Source organism: Bufo bufo, chromosome 5 (assembly GCF_905171765.1).
Source record: "Bufo bufo chromosome 5, aBufBuf1.1, whole genome shotgun sequence".
In the NCBI taxonomy this organism is placed as follows: domain Eukaryota; kingdom Metazoa; phylum Chordata; class Amphibia; order Anura; family Bufonidae; genus Bufo; species Bufo bufo.
Genome location: NC_053393.1, coordinates 310,801,563 through 310,815,304, shown reverse-complemented (window position 1 = coordinate 310,815,304; position 13,742 = coordinate 310,801,563). Strand labels below are relative to the sequence as shown.

The 13,742-nt window shown below is 39.7% G+C and overlaps 1 protein-coding gene across 1 annotated transcript in view; it reads left to right on the top strand.

The window, feature by feature from the left end:
- LOC121002677 (polypeptide N-acetylgalactosaminyltransferase 4-like) overlaps positions 1 to 11,193 on the top strand; it is a 108,994-nt gene extending 97,801 nt beyond the window's left edge. The window contains exons 9-11 of the mRNA XM_040434107.1: positions 2,507 to 2,617; positions 3,224 to 3,376; positions 10,943 to 11,193. Of these exons, the coding sequence (XP_040290041.1) occupies positions 2,507 to 2,617; positions 3,224 to 3,376; positions 10,943 to 11,074 (396 nt within the window). The 3' untranslated portion in view covers positions 11,075 to 11,193. The remainder of the gene's footprint in view (positions 1 to 2,506; positions 2,618 to 3,223; positions 3,377 to 10,942) is intronic.
- The last annotated feature ends 2,549 nt before the right edge of the window (positions 11,194 to 13,742 follow it).

Sequence of the window (13,742 nt, the reverse complement as noted above, 5' to 3'; positions counted from 1 at the left end):
TGTCAGACACTAGCGATCTGCTAGTGTCTGCTGTACCTAACCATGCTATTGTAATTCGTTTCTCTGCAGCGCTTACCCTAAAAAACGTAGTTTTATTGGTATGCAAATGAGCCTCTAGGTGCTATGGGGGCGTCTTTTCAGCACCTAGAGGCTCCGTCCACTCACCATTTCTGCCGCCCAGCTTGCTCCAGCCCGCCCCTCTCCTCTAGATTGACAGCCTACTCGCGCCTGCGCCATGTGCTTCTGTATTTGGCGCAGGCGCAGTGACTGTCTCCCTGCACCGGCATCTTCACTGCGCCTGCGCCGATTACGGCGCAGGGAGCAGTCCAACAGTCACTGCGCCTGCGCCGAATACAGAAGCACATGGCGCAGGCGCGAGTAGGCTGTCAATCTAGAGGAGAGGGGCGGGCTGGAGCGCGCTGGGCGGCAGAAATGGTGAGTGGACGGATCCTCTAGGTGCTGAAAAGACGCCCCCATAGCACCTAGAGGCTCATTTGCATACCAATAAAACTACGTTTTTTAGGGTAACCGCTGCAGAGAAAGGAATTACAATAGCATGGTTAGGTACAGCAGACACTAGCAGATCGCTAGTGTCTGACAGCTAATTAGGTCAAAATGTGGTGGTAGAAACCCTTTAAGGTGGCTTTGCGTTCCATAAAACCACTTTTTAGTTTTGAAACCTTATTTCCTCTAGATGTACAGCATTGCGCCTTTGTAAGGGTCGGTGTATAAAAAGATTGTTACAAAGGCCTTTGTACTGTCCCTTCATATAAACTCAATGACAAAAATTCACCCAGCCACAAATGTCAAATTTCTGTAAAATTCTGCATGCAGTTATGTCAGGCAGATTCTTATTACAGATGTAAAGACACTGACCTTGCCTCAAGAGGGTATAAAATGTTTCTCCCTCTGCCTTATAAAAAAGTTCTCATAACTTACTTTTGATTAGTGTACCTCTTTTGAGAGATTGTTGGCTACTAGACATTTCCCATTTGACAGACTTTGAAAGGGGGTGCATCAGTGAATAGAGTGAAGCAGGGTGGTCATTTTGACGGATTGCCCACTATCTCAGCCTTCTGACCTTGCTGTTAGGAGGTGTTGGGAGCAGTGGTTACATGAGAACACGCACACACTGTGAACAGGTTCTGGATGGCCCAGGCAGACCACCACCAGAGGGGATCATTTAATCCGTAGACAGTTATGAACAGCTCCCACAGTTTTTTTTTATCCACCATCTAGACACAATTGGCGTCTTCATTACACACCCCTATCTCTTCCCATACCATTTCCAGGCATTTGGCAAAGGACATTTGGTGTCAAGGTGCCATCATATGCCCTGATGTTGACAGCCAGCCACTTTCACCTTCATTTGCAGTGGTGTCGTGAATGGGAAACCTGGACTGCTGAGGACTTGACTTTAGTGAAGAATCCAGTTCTGTATGGGATCCCACGATGGTCGGGTTCAAATAGAGAGGCCTGGTGGTCAGAGCTTCAATCCTACCTTTGCTGTGAAGTGACACACTGCTCCACACACAGCAAGGGTTTCTCAGGAATGTCTCCGCCTAACTGCAACACTTCTTTGTCCTGCCCAGTCTCCAGATTCATCTCCAATGAAAGCTGGGATGCCAACTAGAGCAGTCTAGAAGTGTGCAGGATCTACAGGCCCATCTACAACATCGGTGGGCAAATATGCCCCAGAATGCCATGCAGAACCTGTATGCCTCTATGGACAACCGTATCTCATCTTGACTCCAGGCTGGAGGTGGCCCAACAGGGTTCTAGAGCCTCCTTTCAATTGTACATTTTCCCCCAATAAACTTTCGCTCTAATATTGTAATCACATATATCATCATTACATTCACACATTTTCATTTGATTCCAGCAACTCCTTGGTGCGTTTGTTTTTGTAAAAGAATGTACATTGTAATTAGATCTCTCATAAGCTGTTAGCAGCATTTCAGCTTGTGGGAAGAATTCAAAATCATTCGATTGGTGCCCAGCAGAAACAAAGGTAAGGTTAAAACTATAATTTATGGAGTCATGTTAAAATACAGACATACACCCTAAAAAGCTTATTTTTAGGGTGTGCATCTGTATTTTAATATGATTTAGGATATTCCAGTTTTACCCTTGCTTTGGCTTGTGCTGGACATCAATCACAAGATTTTAAATTCTCCACAAAACGTTGCACATTTTATGCCAGTATAGCCAGTGATTTTAATAGAGGCAAAACTACTGTATTACTGTACTCGGCATGTGCGCTTGATGCATTTTTTAATACATCCTATGATTTTATTTGTCTGACTGGCACTGGTTGTGAAAGTTACATTCATTTTGCTATGTAAAGGGGTTTCTTGAAATTAAAAAACTTTTGCTGAGAGCAGGAAAGTTGATAAATTGTTCAGTCCCATGCCATCCCAGCACTGCTACCCACGTTCACTTGTTATTGTAAAGTGTAATAACATAATATAAAATTTTATTGAATTATATTTAATATATTTTTCAGGTCCGCAGCTTGGGCATAACATCTGAGTGCTTAGATTATAATGCACCAGATCACAACCCTACTGGAGCTCATCTCTCACTATTTGGGTGTCATGGACAAGGTGGCAATCAGGTAGATTTGCATTAGGTATCGCACTGTAATGTTTGTTTTCTAACCTGCAAACATTTGTAGACTGGTGTATTGTCATCTTTATGCTAATAGAAATGTATAGTGAAGCCTTTCACGTGTGTATGTGTGTTTAACTCGCATATGAAGCGTTATGCAGCCTTACATGAAAGAACTCTATTTACCCATCTAATTCAAGTACTTGGATTTCTTTTGCAATTTACTCTTTTGCAGAATAGGCTAGATTTATCAAAGCAATTGCAACAGTTTTCAAATGTATTTGCATTGAAAAGAATGGCACCACTTTTTCGGAGGACTATAAAATGATCTCATTTGTTAGAAAAAGGCTTTGAAGTTGCAGATGTATAGACTTACAAAGATTTTTGTATTTAGGGGGTGCTATTTCGTGATGTGCATAGGAATGTATTTCATTGTAAATGATTGACATAAATACATTGTAGAGGGGTTGCTTGTAATCTGCGGATGTTGGTTGGATAGTCGTACTTCACAGCCTCAGAAATATTACCCCCTCAATATTTAAATGACTATTAGATATCATTTTCTTTTATATAGTGCAGCAGTCTTCATAACTATTTGTACACTTTGTTTCAGTTTTTTGAATACACAACAAAACGTGAGATTCGTTTTAATTCCGTCACTGAACTGTGTGCAGAAGTCCCAGAACACCAGACATACATAGGGATGAGACATTGCCCTAAAGATGGTAGTCCAGTCCCTCAAAACATTATTTGGGAGTTTCGACTTGTAAGTACTGAAATAAATAATTTTGTATACATACTATTTATCTGTTGTGTTACTGTTAATGTGAGTAGCTGTTGGGTTTTAAGCCAGTTCTTGTTAAAGGGGTTGTCTCACTTCAGCAAGTGGCATTTGCAGAGAAAGTTAATACAAGATACTTTCTAATGTATTATTATCCATATTGCTTCCTTTGCTGGCTTGATTTATTTTTCCATTGTGTTGTACATTTTTTATTTCTATGGTTATGACCACCCTGCAATCTTGCAGCAGTGGCCGTGCTTGCACACAAATGGAAAAGGGGCCAGCCACTCGGGTGGCTGGGACCATGGGAGTAAGCATAGACCGGAGATTTTTCCTACAGCGTGCAAACACGACCACCCCTGCTGGATTGCAGGGTGGTCGTAACTAGGGATCGACCGATATAGATTTTTTTAGGGCCGATAACGATAATTTGTGAACTTTCAGGCCAATAGCTGATAATTTATACCGATATTCTGTGAAATTTCTTTTTTTTTTTTTTTTTTTTTTTTTTTTTAAATCCTACACAAATCTGCTGAAAATGAATATTTTTATTGTTAATGTGTATTATTATTTTTTTTTGTAAATCTTTCTTTTTTATTTATACTTAATATTTTGGTGTTAGGCCGAATAATCTAAGTTAGATTATTCGGCCTATTCTAATGCCCATAGGAAAGAGTATATTGCTGTTAAAAAGAGATTGAGGGAGGCAGGTCTAAAGTATAGCCTACTTTTCCCGGCAAAACTAAGGGTAGAATATAAAGGTAGGACTGTCTTTTTTTCAGACTCTGGAGGAGGTTAGCGAGTAGGCGGATGGGGAGGGCCTTTGAGGTTGGGGGAGGCGGAGGGGAAAGGAGTCATTATGCTAAGATATGGAGTTGCTATCTAGGGTGGGGGGGTATTTATGGGAGGAGGGAGAGGGGGACGTGTTTTTTTTTTTTTTGCTCCTCCACCTCTGCTAGATGGTTAGGATCCTTTCATTGAATGTGAGAGGTTTACGTGAGAGAGTAAAGAGATATGCTATCCTTGAGTGGATGAAGAGGTTCTTGCCAGCCATCATCTGCCTCCAAGAGACACATTTGGATGAGGAATCTTTAAGGTGGTTGGAAGAGATGGATAGTGGAAGGGTACCACTCAGTATACACTACCTATTCTAGAGGGGTCTCAATTTTGATACACAATAAGATTATATTTGAGTGTTTGGCATATGAGGATGATGACTATGGTAGGTACCTCTTTCTATATTGTAATATAGAAGGGGTTAAAATGGTTATTGCAAATATATATATTCCACCACCATATAAGCCAGATGTCTTGTATCAATTGTATAGATTTATGCTGAATAGACAGGAATCTAAAATGATTGCGATAGGAGACTACAACGCGGTGATGGATCCACTCAGGGATAGAATGCCTAGCAGAGGGGGAGGAGCACCAAAAGTAGATTTTTTTAAACTAGCCCAAGAATTCAATTGGGTTGATGTTTGGCGTTTCCAGAACCCGGATGAAACCATGTATTCCTGCTATTCCAAAACACATCAAACCCGGTCAAGAATAGATATGGTCCTGGGAAATAAAAACTTAATGTCCCAAAATAGGATTAAGATAAAGTACTTGCCCATGGCTTTATCAGACCACAGTGCAGTGGTAATGGAATTAGATCTGATTAAAAAGAATGTTTTGCCACCATTTAAGTTCAACTTCCACTGGTTAACGATGATCCCAGATAAAGAGAGTATAATGGAAGAACTAAAAAAAAATTTCTGGAGAATAATGATTCTGCTAGTAGGCTAATTGTTTGGGATACTGCTAAGGCGTACTTGAGAGGATTGCTCTTTAAAAAGGTGAATTATTGGAAAAAAAAGCACTAGAGAAATAGGTAATGCACTGGGAAAAAAAAGTACAAAAAGCAAGAATAACATGTATTCACACCCTACGGATTATAATAGGAAAATATGGGAGGAAGAACTGGAAAAGTTAAAGGCATATCAAATGGATAGAAGTAGGAAATAATTACTTTTTCAAGGGATCCGCTTAGCCTCAGAGGGAGAAAAGGTTGGTAAAATTTTGGCAAGTATAGTAAGAAATCAAAGAGGGAAATCCTGGATAGGGGCGATTAAAGATAAAACGGGTGAAATAATTAGTACACCGGAAGGAATTAAAGAAGTGTTTCTGGAATATTTCCAGGAACTATATAAATCTAGGGTACAATACTCAAAACAAGATCTGGACCTATACCTAGACCAGATATCTCTTAGAGAGTTATCTCAGGCCCAAAAAGAATATTTAGAAAAATAAATATCGATGGTGGAAATAAATGAGGTTTTGGGGAAGGTAAAATCTGATAAAGCACCAGGATGTGATGGGCTCCCTTTTGAAATATATAAAACTTTCTCTCAGGTGTTAGTACCAGAATTAAAAACAACACTGAATGAGGCCAAAAAAATAGGTGATCTACCAGACTCCATGAAAGAGGCAATTATTACACTAATCCCAAAAAAGGGTAAAGAACAACTAGACCCTGGATCATATAGGCCAATATCTCTTCTAAACACGGACGTTAAAATTTTGGCAAAGTTCCTGGCCGATAGGCTATCGAAGGTGATTAGGGGTGTAATAAATGAAGACCAGACAGGCTTCATACCCGGTAGAACGATATATTCAAATATAAGAAGGTTGTTCCTAAATATCGAAGCTAATAGATTAGAAGTGGGGGAGAAAGCGGTACTTTCACTGGACGCCCAAAAGGCATTTGACTGTATTGAATGGGAGTACTTGTGGGCAGTATTAAAAAGGGTTGGTATAGGGGAGGGATTTATAAGATGGATCCAGCTAATATATTATAATCCTAGGGCTAGAGTGATGGTGGACGGGAGCTTGTCCCTGCCCCTTGCCCTTTATCGGGGCACTAGGCAGGGATGCCCTCTCTCCCCACTACTATTCGCTATTGCGATTGAGCCCCTGGCATGTATAATAAGAAACGATAGGGAGATTAATGGCTTTCAATATGAGGGAGGAGAAGAAAAATTGTTAATGTATGCGGACAATATTTTATTATTTATGCACAATACCGGGGATCAGTTTAATAGAGTTATAGATATAATAGATACGTTTTTTTTTTTTTCTGGATTAAATATTAAATGGGGGAAATCACATATGTTGATGTTAGGTGATGTACAACCACAGGGAGATTTAAGGGTGCATGTGCTTGAAAAACACGAGAATTTCAAATATCTAGGTATACAAATCTCTGGAAATATAGCAGAATATGAAAAATTAAATGTACTCCCCTTACTAAAAGAATTTAGGACTAAAATACACATTTGGCGAAGATTATCAATGTCAATACAGGGTCGGGTAAATCTAATAAAAATGATTTTTCTCCCCAAAATACTCTACGTCCTCCAAAATGCCCCATTGAGGCTACCGCAGAATATTTTTAAGTTACTTGATAGCTTAATGGGGGATTTTCTTTTGAAAGGTGCTATCCCTAGGATAAAGAAAGAAGTGCTTCAGATCCCAGTGAGAGAGGGTGGATTAGCTGTTCCGAATTGTTTTTTTTATTATTTAATAACACAATATGGTCATATAAAAGGTAGTTTAAATGGTTTAGTGGGTAGGCAGGTAATAAATAGATTGGGGTGGAAAGAGAAATGGAACTACTTAGAGGTGTTGGAATCCGGTACACTGGGGAAAAAGAATACAGGAAATAGAATACTAAATTCACTGGAATACATATGGGTGGAGATTAAAAAAATACTAGAGATTAAAGGGTTTTTGCACTATACACCTATCTGGAAAAACATAAATCTCAAGGAATTGCAAACGATTAAGATCTATATAGACTGGGGGAAAAAAGGGATGAAATACCTTGGCCAGATATTCGAACAGGGTAAACTGAAAGATTTTAATACAATGGTTAGAGAGTTTGGGATTCCCAAAAAAGATATGTATAAATATTTTCAGCTTAGGAATGCGTTGCGGACAGTTGTGCAGGATGACAAATATAGAATGGAAAAATCAGATATATTGCACAAATTTACTAATGAGGGCTAAAGAGGAGGAATAACCGCAAAAAGATATAGGATATTGATGGAGGGAAAAAAGAAACGGATTACAATACTCGCCAGAAAAAAATGGGAAAATGAACTTCAATCTTTTACGGAAGAGAAATGGAAAGATGCTCTTAGAAGTTATTCTGGGGTCTCTAATAGGGGTTCACATAAGATTTCACAGTTTTTTTGTAGTTCATAGGCTGCATCGATCCCCATGGATATTGAAAAAAATGGGTGTGAGAGCCTCGGACAAATGCTTAAAATGTGGGGGAGAGAATGCTGATTTAATACATTGTTTTTGGAGATGCCCAAGATTGTTCAGATATTGGACAGAAATAGCAGAGACTGTATATTTAATTTTGAAGGTCCAAATATCTGAAGATCCTGTGACTTGTATATTAGGGGCAACTGAACACCTGAACTTAAATAGAGATACACGAACGGTTCTGTGCAAAGTGCTATTTCAAGCTAGACTCCTTATACTTAAGAAATGGGTAGGGGTAGACCCTCCGACAGCGGGACAGTGGAGAAAAGCAGTTGATAACCTGATTAAAGAAGAACGGGTGATGGAGGGCCATAGTAAAAAAGCAAAAAGTATTGATGAAGTATGGAAAAACTGGTTACTTTAGGGCTGGATAGTTAAAAAACTTATTATTATTATTATTATTATTATTAATATATATATATATATATATATATATATATATATATATATATATAATTTTTTTTTTTTTTTTTTTTTTTTTTTTAAGTAGTCCCGCCTATCCCCCCTCCATAAGGGTGGTGGCTGGGTAAATGGGGATTAAAAATAATTCTTTATGCATAGAAAAATCTGTCGGTTTTGACAAATTGAATATGTAACTATTTCCTGCTGATACTGAAATATACTATTGCTGAGTTGATATGTTTAGAATGTATATGTTTTTATGAAATGGAAATAAAAAAAGAAAAAAATAATAATATTTTGGTGTTTTTTTTTTTTTACTAACTTTTAGCCCCCTTAGGGACTAGAACCCTTGTCCTATTCACCCTGATAGATCTCTATCAGGGTGAATAGGACCTCACACTGTCCCTGCTGTTCTGTGCTTTGTGCACACAGCAGCATGGAGCTTACCATGGCACCCAGGGCTTCAGTAGCGTCCTGGCTGCCATGGTAACTGATCGGAGCCCAAGGCTTACACTGCTGGGGCTCCGATCGGAGGAGGAGGGGAGAGGGGACCCTGTGGCCACTGCCACCAATGATTAAAACTGGGGGGGCTTGAGTGGGCGGGCGCACTGCGCCACCAATGTTTTTAATGTGGGGGTGGGGGGCGCACTGCGCCACCAATGATTAATACTGGGTGGGCTTGGGGGGCGCACTGCGCCACCAATGAACATAAATCTCTCATTTATTCATATACAGGAGGCGGGAGCTGGCTGCAAAATCACATAGCCGGCTCCCGACCTCTATGAGCGGTAGCTGAGATCCACGGCACCTGAGGGGTTAACTACCGCGGATCGCAGCTACCGCTCATAGAGGTCGGGAGTCGGCTATGTGCAGCCAGCTCCCGCCTCCTGTTCAATTTGAATGAATGAGTAAGTTAATATCATTGGTGGCGCAGTGGCCACAGCTCCTGCCCTCCTCTTGTCCTCTCTCCTCTCATTGGCGGCAGCAGCAGCACAGGGGGAGGGAGACACTGCTTCCTTCTCCCCTGTGCTGCTGAGGGAACACGGAGAGCGCTGAGAGCAGCACGATCCTTGTTCCCAATGCGTTATCGGAATATCGGCAAAATAGATGCCGATACCGATAACTGTCAAAATCCTGAATATCGGCCGATAATATCGGTAAAACAGATAATCCCTAGTCATAACCATAGAAACAAGCAGTTCAGAAAATAAATAGATAGAGTCTCTGTTCAGAAATACTAGTCCCCTCAAGCGCTGCAGATCTGAAGACAATGTGGGAAAAGTCTATAACTTGAAGAAAATATGTAAAAAAAGATTGCGCTGCAAGAGAGGAATCTTCTTTGTGTATAAAAGTTCACTTATAAAATCTTCAACTAGTGGGATCACTTGCCAACCTTATAATCCAACGTGTGTATGGAAACCTGTAGGTAATGGAAAAAACGCACTATGGTGTAGCAGGTTCCAAGTATCAGACGCACCATGTGAATAGGTTATACTCACAAGATTCCTGATTTGTCAAAGCGTGTAGAAATATTATTCGTATCACAGTAGAACTCTGCTGGAAAAGTAGAACTCTGCTGGAAAAAGAGAACTATAGTGTAGTATGTCACAGCACTTGATCTGCCTGCAAACAGATTATACTCACAGAGCTTCACTTGTCAGGTGCGTGTATTAGATCTTGTAGAATTTTTCATAGATAGCTCAAAAACCTGGATAGCAGCCAACATCGATGTTAAAAGCTCTCAAGGATGAAGTCGCAAGAGAAGTAGGTGCGCACCAAAGGTCAGGTAAAAACTATTTAATACTAGCAGAAAGTACAACTATAAAACATATAAAATATCAGCGCAATCTTTTTTTACATATAGAAACAAGCAGTGTATAATCTGGTGTAAAATACATTAAGCCAGCAAAGAAGGCAATATGGACGGTAACAATACATTATTAAGTGCCTTGTATTAACTTTCTCTACATGATGCATGCTATTTGCTGAAGTGAGACAACCCCTTTAAATAGCATTACATTTTATTGTTTTATCCATGTTTTAAAGTTGTCTTTAATAGCTTTTTTTATGGGACGAGTGCAAAATTTCAGTAAACTGTGTCTGAGTAATAATCTTTTTGAAGCAGTATCATTATTTTTCTAAACAGAGCGCTTAAACCTAAAACTTCAAAACTGCACTACTGTAAGCCCCTGCTGGTTTGGAAGTCAGCAGCTGATATGCTTTTTACTTTTTGCTGTGCTGCAGTTTGGAAGATGGGGCAGAAATTCCACTTTTTGGTGGATTATTACTATGTGGTAATAATAAGTTAACAGTCTGAATAAAGTGATACCAAATAAGTACTGTATTTTTTTACGTTTTAACAGACTTCCCCTAAATCCTGACCTAGACTTCTCACCCAGTACTCTCTGCTCTGCACTGGTGGGGGGCAATCGCCCCGAAATAGCTCTCTGCAGATGAGGTGCTGGCTTATTTATTCTCCACGTCATGTCTCAAGGCCTATTTAACATTGACTTTTAGGATAGCTATCTTGCATCCATATTTTAGGAGCCATAACTTTTATCTTACACCGGCATAGCTATATGATTTCTTGTTTTTTGTTTTTCAGAAAGGGTTGACTATTGAAATATATAATTTATTGATTAATTCTTAGAATTGGGAGGGCAATACAAAAAATTTTCCATTGTTGAGGATGGCTTATGTGAGGATAGTTAACCCCTTTAATGCCGAGAGAAAAGTTATAGGGAGTGCATAGTAGTTTTACATTTATGTAACACTACATATTTGTGCCTGAATAATAAACTTATACACAACTACTCTTCTGTTTCTGTACAGGATGGAACAATATATCATCCTAATTCAGATAAATGTCTTAGTTCGTATCGCACATCAGAAGGTCGTGGAGATGTGCAGATGCAACTTTGTAATGCCTTGGATAAAAATCAACTTTGGAAGTTCGAAAGGTAGAAGAAAATGTCTGAAAACCACAAATATGCACAAGGGGCTGAATCCAACTTTCTTAAGTTTACAAAAAAAAAAACTCCAAGCAAGGAAGATGTGTTTCACAGAGGCAGGTTAACTTGAATGAACTGTTGGACTGCGTCTGATCAGAAAGCCTTGCCAGCATTTAACATTACTCTCCATATTCAAAAGTGCCTTTGTACACAACGGTACAGATTTCTACATGGCTGTTCACATGTTTATTTATTAGTATGTGATTTGTGTGTAATGTTCAATTTTAGAAAATATTTCAGGATATTAGAAGGAGGAGATCTGCGCTCAGTTTTCTTCAGTCACACATGTTCATATCATATGAAACGGTATTCTATAACATGCAGTTATACAGCCAATGCCAGACACTTGAGCAATGCAATTAAAGGGAATGTGTGACCAGCAACCTCACTATCCAGCTGTTAGCATACACACATAGCTGTGGTTCACCTGATTAAAACTGTTTTTCTTCTGTTGATCTGAGGCTCCATTCCTGAGTTATGATACTTTTTCTTAATATGCAAATTAGGCCATTGGTGCAATAAGGGTATCACCGTTCCTCTTGTTGCACCCAAGCTCCGCTCCTTTCTGTGGCCAGCCCCTCCCTCGCTGCTTTGATTGACATATCAGAGCTTTGGTAAAACAAGAGCAATGGTGACGCCCTCATTGTACCAAAGGGCTAATTTGCGTATTAAGAAAAAGTTACAACAGAACTTCAGAACGGGCCTTGGATCATCAAATGAAATACAGAGTAGTAATTAGGTGAACCACATCTATGTGTCACTGCGAACAGTTGGATAGGGAAGGTCGCTGGTCACAGATTCCCTTTAAGATGTATTTTGGTCATTTGAATTCCTTACAGAAAAATTATTGGTTTATTGTATGTTTTTACGTTGCTTATGTGGAAGAACAAAAACAGTAGAGTAATTGTATGAGTCAGAAGATGTGCATGGGCCTGCAAGTATTTTTAAATAACAGAACCAAGGTCAAAGTGGCCTGTCGGAGAACAAGAGAATCCCACCGGTGGGCTCAGGTTCTGACACCATAACGAAGACGAGCCCTAAAAGGACCATGTGTTCAAGCAGACATCAGCGTGTCCTAAAGATCACTTACTGCTAGAATTACACTTGTGCTATTTGCACCTTTTTACGGTATGTTTGGGTGGTAGGCTCTTGTAGCCCAGGTGGACATTGGATAGAATATATTACCATATTCTTGACAGGAGGTGTCCTACTATCTATAGATATTTCCTTTAATTCCTAGTGTACATCCAGGAGTGCATTATTTCTAGTACTATACGTCAGTACTATGGATGTACTGAGGGAATGGCATAATGAAATCATGTAACATCATTTTCTAGATAAATATATTGAGCTTAAGGAGGCCACACACACCAGATAACTGTCGGCTGCACATTTGTTCATTCGATAGCTTGCTCTCCAGATATCCCCCCCCCATGCTCATACATGAGCATGAATGTGTTGTGAACTTGAGAGGAGAGAAAGCCGCTGCACGATGACTTATGATAAATTCAAACTCCAGTTTTTCAACACAGAGAAACCCACAGCATGCGTTCTTGTCTGTTTTCCGTAACTGACCTGGGTTTTCCTGCCCTTTGGTCTAAGGCTATGTCCACATTGGATGGGTCCGCTGCGGGTCAGCAAAAGGTTGTGGAATTCATAGTGTAAATACTATGGCTTTGCCGCTGATTTCACTCTCTGAATTGGTGAAAAGCACAGTGAAATTACGTAAGCTAAAATGACATGCCGCTGATTTAAAACCCACACTGCAGGCAAAGGAATCTGCTGCAGATATTTTATACAGCATGTGGATGAGATTTCTTTTAAAGCCTCACTTTATTTTCCACAAATTATTCAGCATTTCTGTCCTATGGTGTGGACTTACACTTTAAAGAGGGAAGGTGTCCCATTGAAGAGCAAAAAATAAGGGATATCTTTCCATTGCTATTGTTGAAGGGGGGTTGCAATTAAAAACAGAGAAATAAAATGATGTATATCGATGTGACCATCCCTTTCAGCCACAGCTTGCCATAGACTCATACATCTATGATTTTCCTCATTTTTTTTCCTCCTTTGATTGAAATTTTACTGTGCGTAATGTTGATTTGAGAAAAGAGGTTTGTAATCGGTACGATTTATATGGCTATTCCCATCCCACCTCTGTGATCCGCACTGATCTCTAGAACAAGGTCCCATCTATCCTTGACACAGTGGTTAGGACTTCGGAAACACAGTTTGGATAACTCCCTTTCACATCTTTTGCTGTAGTAGCTGAAAGGGGTTGGTGGTGGGGTGGGGTAGGCATTCTAAAGATAGTCAGGTTCCATTTACATACTGTATATTTAAAATTACCAGCTTTCTATGCAACCAGGTATGGGTGAATGCAGATTTATATTAGGCACAGGTTTCTGGAAAATCTGATGCTAAAGGATTTAGCGGGAGATTTATTAAAACTGGTGTAAAGGAAAACTGGCTTAGTTTCCCATAGCAACTAATCAGATTCCACCTTTCATTTTTCAGAGCTCTTTTGGAAAAAGAAAAGTGAAATCTGTTGCTGTTGGCAACTAAGCCAGTTTTTATTTACAGCACTTTTGATAAATCTCCCCTTAGTTTTTAATTCATCT